This window comes from Podarcis bocagei, assembly GCF_964188305.1.
Source record: "Podarcis bocagei genome assembly, chromosome: 10".
NCBI classification, from domain to species: Eukaryota; Metazoa; Chordata; class Lepidosauria; order Squamata; family Lacertidae; genus Podarcis; species Podarcis bocagei.
The window spans coordinates 65424992-65434479 of record NC_138135.1 but is presented as its reverse complement, the minus strand read 5'-3'; the positions used below and the strand labels follow the sequence as shown (position 1 = coordinate 65434479).

Sequence of the window (9488 nt, the reverse complement as noted above, 5' to 3'; positions counted from 1 at the left end):
CAGCGGTGACATCAGATTTTACGTAGTTTTGGAGTCCTCACATTTAAGCTACCGCAACTTCAATTTTCTTTGGGCTGCTCTGACATTACGTTAAGTGCCCCTGCAGAGTTCTTCTTGTAACACAAACACAGAGAAGTTAAACCTTCGAGATCCTAGAAGTGTTCCTTAGCGATCACAAATATTACTGCAGTTAGGTGGCTCAAAATGCAACTCGGTGCAAAACCGGATCCTTTGTATTGCATCTGTAGTGATTTCCGTTATGAGAAAGTGGTTAGGCGATTCTGGCTCTCATGTAGACATTCTAAGGGGCCAAATGCATGACAAAAGTATCACTTGAGAAAGGAAGTTTATTTCAAGCTTCTAAGGGGGTATTACAAACCATAGATAATAAAAAACATTAGAAACTATTCCAAAATTGGTTGTAGCTTTAAAATAAAAATCCAAGCAGGTTTTACAATGAAGAACGCTATTCAATGAAATTGTTTAAAAAGACTTTAAAAGTATTGGCTTTGCCAACTTTGCTAACCCATTATAAAAAAAAGAAGCTGGGCATAAATATTTCGTGCATTCATATGCATTATTTGGTGTTGCATATTATGTATCTCGGTACAGCATTTAAGTTATCACTGAAGAGTCCACCGCAGTGCACTTATAAATAGTGTAGTCATTATAAATCACATTGAAAACATACTTGCCATTTCCATTGTTACAAATTCAGTATTCCAGTGAACATAGAAATAAAGTAGCTACAACAATCAATAGTTTTACTTTATTTTTTAATATAAAAGTTATTACTCGAAACCCACCCTATCATTTTCCTTCCCTAAATGTAATGCTTTAATTCTTCGAAATAAAAATAAAGTACTAATTCTATATACATCACATGTACCATACAAAAATGTATCCAAAGTTTCTATTGCTACCAAAGTGTTCTAAAATTAAAAGTTACATAAATCCCCTTTGAAAGAAAGATTACAAGTTACAAAAAAAGGTCAAATGACACACAACCCATCAAGTTATTTTGTACAACCATTTCCAAGACAGCTTTTTCTCCCAAAGCAAATTGTCTTATGTGCCTATATAAAAATGTATATCAATATACTTTCTCATTTATTTCTCTTTATAAAGCAAAGTAATACATTTTCTACAATAAATATAACACAGGGAGGCACATAAAATCCAGGGGAGATAGATGAGATATGGTTTGCAAGAAATAATGTACTCACAGGCTTTAAGCCGGTTGTGTGTAAAACACAAATAATTTCTAAAGTGATATTTTGGGCAACAATGGAGTGTTTTTGGTGATTTTTCAAGTGATGTACATAGCATAATTTTTTTTTACTTCTGTTGTCTTTCTCACAAAGTACCCTCCAAAATAATGTAATTTCTTCTCTTAAAATACACATTTGCTGTTGTAAATTTACATCTTAACTATGTGGTACTTTGTGCAAAGATTAATTGATTTATGCAAAATCAAACATTCAGAGGTCTTGTTAAAAAGCTACAGATCACATACAAGTTTCATAAGCAGCACCATATCATAATATATGATTTAGCCAAATCTATCTGATGTTATTTACTTCAAGAAACACCTAGCACCTTAAGCTGGAAGGTGGTGCTGAAGTTTTTTTTTTTTAATTAAAAAAAAATGCGGAAAGAAATGGAAATGACAATCTATCCCTTTCCCAGCCAAAATAAAAGAAATAAAAAGGTACATCTAAAATCAGAATAAGTTAAGAGTTGAATATACATATATGTACACTTTATGAACACTATGAACAAGATATTTTAGTGGAAAAATCCTCCAAACAGCAACACAATGATAAAAAAATCTTTAAATCAATATGGCAATGGTGATTCAGAGGATCTGCTGCAGAACTCTGCCACTGGATCAATGATTACGAAGTTGTATCCTCAATACATTCTTGTAGACGAAGAAGTTAATTTGTAGATCTCTATACAGGGTGGTTTTTTGTGTGCCTTGGCTGCACCTATGTTAGTCAATATCACTGAAGTCACTGACTGGTTCTCCGTGGACTCTACTGAGATGGTTCATAGCACGGTCAAAAGCAACCCTTACGGCTTTGCGAATACTTGAGTTCCGACCTTCCATCATTTTTAACTTGTCTATTGTTTCATCAATCCCAAGCGGAATCATTTTGGATTTTGGAAGCCATTGCCTGGAAGAGGATAAGTCAACATCTCAGATACTTATCACCATTTTGGAAAATTAAAAATACCCTGGTTCTTGTGCAATTTTTGTTTTGTTTTAAGTCCTCCTTCCCACTCGAAACAATGCTCACAGCAGTCTACAACAGACAATTAAAACCAACTTCCATTAAAAATTGCAAGGATAACTGTTGGAAATAAAAGAAACCTACACTTATAGATTACCGGTAATCGGAATAATGAAAAGCTAAAAACGCATGGTGGAACAAAAATGTTTGAGTCCAATGTTTAAAACCATACATTACCACCAGCCCCAAGTGGTCTTCAAACAGGGAAGTAAACCAAAATTTCATACAAATCTCATAATGGACAAATTCTCTAAGGAAGTGGTTTTAAAACTGTGGTCCATGGAAAAGATGTGCAGCAGTCAAGAACATCAGTATTAGGCCTGCACTTTATTTTTCAGACAACCAAGGCCATTTCAATGAGGACCATATTATCAAGCAGGCTAACAAGATTACTTTTTTAAAACATGGCATTGGTATGAGATGGCAGTTTCATCATTTCTCAGCTGAAGGTCTAAATATACAATCAGGATGGATACTGAACAGGATCAGAGGCTAACAATGACAAACATTACAACAGAGTCTGCAGAGGATAAATTCATATGCAACGTTAAGCCAAGTTATGGCTACATGTGAATGATAGAGGCAGCTTTGCTACTCCTGCCACATGGTTAATAATAATAATAATAATAATAATAATAATAATAATAATAATTTATACTGGGCCCATCTGGCTGGGTTTCCCCAGCCACTCTGGGCAGCTCCCAACAGGATATTAAAAACACAATAAAACATCAAACATTAAAAACTTCCCTAAATAGGGCCACCTTCAGATGTCATCTAAAAGTCAGTTGTTTATTTCCTTGACATCTGGTGGGAGGGTGTTCCACACAGCAGGCGCCACTACCCTGTAACCTCACTTCTCGCAGTGAGGGAACCACCAGAAAGCCCTCAGAACTGGACCTCAGTGTCCAGGCTGAACGATGGGGGTGGAGACGCTCCTTCAGGTATACTGGACCAAGGCTGTTTAGGGCTTTAAAGGTCAGCACCAACACTTTGAATTGTGCTCGGAAATGTACTGGGAGGCAATACAGATTTTTCTGTATTATACGGTCTTGGTGGCCACTCCCAGTCACCAGTCTAGCTGCCGCATTCTGGATTAGTTGCAGTTTCCAGGTCACCTTTAAAGGTAGTCCCACGTAGGACGCATTGCAGTAGTCTAAGCGGGAGATAGCTAGAGCATGCACTACTCTGGCAAGACAGTTTGTGGGCAGGTAGGGTCTCAGCCTGCGTACCAGATGTAGTGTTACATCTGAGCCCGAGCTTGTGGTTTATCTGCCCCAGATATGCCATGACTGGTAAAGCAATGAAATGAACCTTGGTCACAGGACATGCTTTGCTCGGAGGGACAAAAGCCCAGATAACTATGGCTTTAACTCACAGCAGGACCAGAGCAAAACAGTTGCAATTTTCACTCCATGCACTCAGTGTGTACTTGTTCAAACATGGCTTGGCTTTATGGTATGTGCAAATAAGGCCCTTGATTACAACTGGACGTCACAATAAATCACTAGTTCATCATGGCAGGAACACAATAAATCACTAGTTCATCATGGCAGGAACGTGCCTGCACAAATCTTGTGTTTGCACGCTCCAAATTTTCCACTGGTGCTGCTATTGAGAAGTTCTGAAGCTTTCAATTCAGTTTCTGGTTCACTGTAGCTGATCATTACATCTGAACCTGAAAAAACCATGGTTACCCTTAAGTATGGTTTAAAACAAGCCAACTTCAAACCATGAATCATGTTGGTGGCTCGTTTAAAATAAAGTTCAAGTTAAGCTTCACTTTTGCGCTGGAAGAGGGAAAGGGGAAGCCTTTAAGCCCAAGGCTAGCACAGCCTTATTCCTTTCAAAATAACCTATGGTTTATCATGATGACTAAACACAGTTACTATAGGAGGGATCAGGTTTTTCAGAAGCTGGAGCTTTTATGCTTCCTAAAATTATTTGGATCACGCAAGTAACGTTTTCTTCTCCTGCAAAACTCCATTTCTGAGCAAATAAGGAGCTGTGGAACCCAATTTATCACAGCTGCCCTTACAGTTAGAATATACAGGACTTTTCATTTGAGAAAGAAGTTACATACCAGCTCCTTTTATTGTCAAAAAATAAAACCAAGAAAAGCTTCTCATCCGATTTGGTCTGCATTTGTTCTCCAATTTTCAACACATCGAGGGGTGGCACTGGTATTGTAACACCATTGTGATGACCAGCAACACGAGGCATTTTAGGGTCAATTATCTATAAAATGGAGGGGAAAGGATAATAATTTAGTAACTGTTCTTAAAGATTTTATTGTATATTAGGCAGCCATCTACTAACATAAATCTCAAACCAATGTACACAACATTAAACTCAATTCACAGGAGTCACACTCTTAATAATGTGGTAACTTCCCATTCGGTTCCCACATGATCAAGCCCCAGGCTGCTACAGCAAGGATAACTAACTTGTGGTCCTCCAGAGGTAGCTGAATTCCAACTCCTGTCAATTCCAGCCAGCCTAATCAACAATCAGGGATGATGCAAGTTTGAATCCAGCTATCTCTGAAGGGCCACAGGCGAGCCAGCCCTGTGCTACAGTAACCTCTTTGAAATAACCAACTATTTACCCATTAAGTACACTTTGGTATCCAATGCTTAAGACTTTAGTTTGTTAGACATTATGGTTATTATGGTTATTTATTAAATTCATATACCACCCATTGACCGAATATCACAGGCCGGTTCATAGCATAACACTACAGAATGGAAACACAAAATACATACAACCACCACCATCACCAACAACTCCCTCTCATAAACAAAACTGAAAGTCCAGATTGTTTAATTAGTCAAAGGCCTGGTTAGAGAGGAACATTTTTGCCTGGAGCCTAAAGATATGTAGCAAAGGCACTAGGAGAGCCTCTCTGGAGAGAGCATTCCACAGAGAGCCATGGCAGAAAAGGCCCATTTTCGTGTTGCCACCCTCTAGACCTCTTGTGGAGGAAGCACATGAAGGAGGACCTTGGATGATGATTTGAAGGCCTGGTTCAGACCTTCAGGTAAAAGATAAAAGGGTAAAAGACGCCTGGTCCAGTAAGAGGTGACTATGGGGTGTGGCGCTCATCTTGCTTTTCAGGCCGAGGGAGCAGGCGTTTGTCCACAGACAGCTTTCCGGGTCATGTGGCCAGCATGACTAAACCGCTTCTGGCACAACAGAACACCATGATGGAAACCAGAGCACACGGAAACGCCGTTTACCATCCCGCCACAGCGGTACCTCTATTTATCTACTTGCACTGGTGTGCTTTCGAACTGCTAGGTTGGCAGAAGCTGGGACAGAGCAACAGGAGCTCATCCCTTTGTGCGGATTCGAACCACCAACCTTCTGATCGGCAAGCCCAAGAGGCTCAGTGGTTTGGACCACAGAGCAGTACTGAGCCATTTAAGGCTTTATAGGTCCAAACCAGCACTTTGAATTGGGCCTGGCAACTAACTGAGCAATGTGGCCGCCATTTTCTACACCAGCTGAAGTTTCCAAACCACCTTCAGAAGCAGCCACATGTACAATGCATTGTAGTAATCTACACTGGAGATTGCCAAAGCACAGGCAGCAAAAGCGAAGCTATCCCTGTCCAGATAGGGACACAGCTGGGCCACCAGTCAAAGCTGAGGGAAGGAACTCTGCACCACCGCGGCCACCTGAGCCTCAAGTGACAGCAATGGATCCAGGAGTACCCCCAAGCTATGTAACCACTCCTTCAGAGGGAATGTGACCCCGTCAAGAGCAGGCAACTTCCCATTCATTCGCTCTAGGGAACCACCCACTAACAGTGGCTTAGTCTTATCTGGATTGAGCTCCAGTTTGTTGGCTCTCATCCAGCCCCATTACCAGGCAAGACACTGGTCCAGCACTTCAACTGCCTCACCTGCAGATGCAAAGGAGAAGTAGAGCTGTGTGTCATCAGCATATTGCTGACAACACAGTCCCAAATTGTGGATAGCCCAACTTGGTGGTTTCATGTCGATACTAAACAGCATGGGGGATAAAACTGAACCCACACTGACGACTCCACAGAGCTGAAGAGCACTCCCCAGGCATCACTCTCTTGGAAATGGCTAAGGAAGACCAAGCAGTGCTGCCCACCCCTAACTCGGACAGCCGCTCCAGAAGATACCGTGATTGATGGTATCAAAAGCTGCTGAGAAGTCAAGGAGAAATAACTGGAACGCATTTCCCCACTCTCCTAACAGAGGTCATCATAAAAGGAGACCAAAACCATTTCTGTACCAAAACCAGGCATAAACTCTTATTGAAATGGATCTATTAAGATTTCCAGTATCAATTTATTCCAACTTGGTACAGAAAACCAGGTTTGCTGCTTGTTGTTGTTGTTTAAGAACGCATTGGAGAGTTGACATCTCCAAACATGGATATGAAGGGACATACACACACAAGTTGGAATAATGGGTATTACTTCCAAAATTGGGCTAGCATGACACTTACATGGAAACTGACTCTGAAAGCGTCAGAATATGACAACTACCACTTGCCATTTCATGAACTCAGATGCATCCATAACTGGAATAAAAAAAGGTATGTTACTTCTAGTCACCTCTAATATAAATGACAAATAACTCACCAGTGCTGGATAGGAAGGATACCCACTGCATTTGGCCCACACAACTTTTAGAGGCTCAAGGACAGAATTGGAAGCATCTGTTGAAATCCACATGCTGCTGTGCCCAACTTCTAAAGGGGAAAAGAGAGAGAGAGAGTAAATCAATAACAGCTACAGTTGATGCAATGGTTGACACACTGAAAAGGTAAACTTTGTGTGTGCCCTTTGAGTAGGGCATTAGCATGAAGCAGCTCCTATATTGTTTGGGCAATTGTAGCCAGCTGTTAATCTTTGCTCTTCTACTTGCTCAAGCCTTTGGTGTGGTGAAAACCAGTCCATATCACATAGGTTTCGGAACAAACCATTCCATGCAGAAAAGCGGCTACGTTGTCAACATCAAGGTTGGAGGTGGCTCAATATATTGTTACACATTGTTCATTGGCTGACTGGGAGAACAGAGTAACACACTGACCAGTTTAACCAGTTAATATTATGCATGTGAAAGCCACAGATACGTTGAGCTAAGAGAATTTGTTGGCTGTGGCCTTTTAAGACTCTCGAGTGATCATTTCCACAAACTGAAACTGGCAGTCTTGTGATTCTGTTCTCCTGTTCTTTAGTGTAGATTTGAAGAAGAAAAATCAAACAGTAAGTCAACTAACTTTTAGTCACAGTAGACCCACTGAAATTAAGTTTGAGCCATGAACTTCAATGGGTCGACTCTGAGTAAAGGTTAGTTGAATAATGATGATGCTTTTGACTAGGCAACTCCTATAGCTTGTTCACAAGAATCAGCATTCCTGCAAAGGATAGTAATTAGTTTTACATGGCATGGAAACAAGTAGGACTGAAATAATTGATCACATTAGTTATAAGGCCACAGTCATGGTCCCACGTTAAGCCAGTTGACTCACATTCTGGAACTATAATAAGGAATCTGGAAGTGGGGATTCAAGTTCTATGGCTTGATTGGGAACTTGAAAGGGTAGAAGAGTTAGGTCCATACTGAATTTGAGGTAGAAATGCTATAAAATGACTTGTTTTGAACGAGAAAAATGTTTGATGAGCGACTAGCACTTTTGAACTATTTTTTTTCCTTCCCAAAGGCATTGATGGTTTGGTTTTATTTATGTACGGCATTTATTCCCCAACCCTTTTGCCAAAAAGACTTTTAAGAGCAGCTTACAAAAAAATTATAATTAGATGGTCCTTGCCCTCAGACTTGCAATTAAGAAAAAGGAGAGGGGGAGTGGGTGGACTTTTTGGAAAGATTTTTGTTTTTACTGCATCTTTTGCAAAACTTTTTATTGCAATAGATCAAGGGGAATGTCTAACTCGTGCCATTACCCAGGAGTTGCCTTTTTGTTTAAAAAAAAAAAAAAGCAACAACACATTTTCTGGTCCAAAGTTTGCCTAAGCTCCCATGAATGAGGAAATTTATGCACGTGCTCAGTATGAACCAGCATTGCCCAGCAAGTTTGAAAGGCAGCCCATTTTACGAGTCAGAGAAGTTTGCAAGTAAAAAAGGTCCTTCCGCCAGCCTGCCATTCTGTGCACACAGCAAACCCAATGTTCAAGAGAAAATCAATACGAAGTGTGAGTGAAATTTGGTCAAATTATACCCTACCTCAGTTACATTCTGTATGCCAGATTCCAAAAGAATAGTTTATAAAGTGAACCAATGTAGGCTAAGGGTTCCTTTGGTGGATAAGGAATCCTCATCAGCCATGAGGGCTAAGGTACCACAGGGTTTTTTGCGAGGATGAAATGGAAGAGGCAGAACTATGTACACTACCTCAAGCTCCTTGGAGGAAGCATAGAAAATTATTTCAAGTTTATACGAAGGAACCTTGGTTCTCGAACGCCTTGGTACTCGAACATTTCGGCTCCCAAACGCTAAAAACCCAGAAGTGTTCCAGTTTTAAAATGTTTTTCGGAAGCTAAACGTCTGATGCAGCTTTCAGCTATTGTTTCCGGGGTGCCAGTGCCAATCAGAAGCCGTGCCTTGGCTTTCGAACATTTCAGAAGTCAAAAGGACTTCCAGAACAGATTATGTTCAAGAACCAAGGTACCACTGTAATTTTAAATTACCAATACACAGTTCCACTTTCCACTGCTGTAACTAGAAATGGATGCAGATGTGTGTTGTGTTTTAATCGTATCAAATGACTAGACTTCTCGACAACTCAGTTTCCCACAGGCTCTTCAGGAGCATCTCAGTTAAGTCTAACAGACTTGAGGCACCTACAGACTGAACTCCAGAAAAGCTGAAATATGGTTCAGGTATAATGATGGTATAAGTTTATGCCCAGGATCTCGTTCCACACAGTGTTGTGAATTATACATACAGTTTCTGAGCAGGTAATTTATTAAGAGGTCCCAGCACTCAAATACAGTACCATACCTATAAGCAGAAGTTTAAAACCGACAATGGCCATTTTGTGGCGGAAGGCAAACCCTGGTTGTGTGTGTCTCTGTGTGTGTCAACTCTTCCTCCTCCCCTCTTAAACAGTCCCTTCCAACTCTTATCATTTGTGCCAGTTGTGTAGTTGTAACATGGAAGGGTAACTTCAGTTGCATGTTAGCTTCAG

General features: G+C 40.4%; 1 protein-coding gene across 3 annotated transcripts in view; it reads right to left on the bottom strand.

The window, feature by feature from the left end:
- Positions 1-329: 329 nt before the first annotated feature.
- BRD1 (bromodomain containing 1) overlaps positions 330-9488 on the bottom strand; it is a 46111-nt gene continuing 36952 nt past the window's right edge. For all 3 annotated transcript variants that reach the window (XM_081211485.1, XM_081211484.1, XM_081211486.1), the window contains exons 11-13: positions 6919-7028; positions 4381-4535; positions 330-2180 (exon numbers count right to left, since the gene is read on the bottom strand). In XM_081211485.1, coding sequence (XP_081067611.1) covers positions 1997-2180; positions 4381-4535; positions 6919-7028 — 449 coding nt within the window. In that variant the 3' untranslated portion in view covers positions 330-1996. The remainder of the gene's footprint in view (positions 2181-4380; positions 4536-6918; positions 7029-9488) is intronic.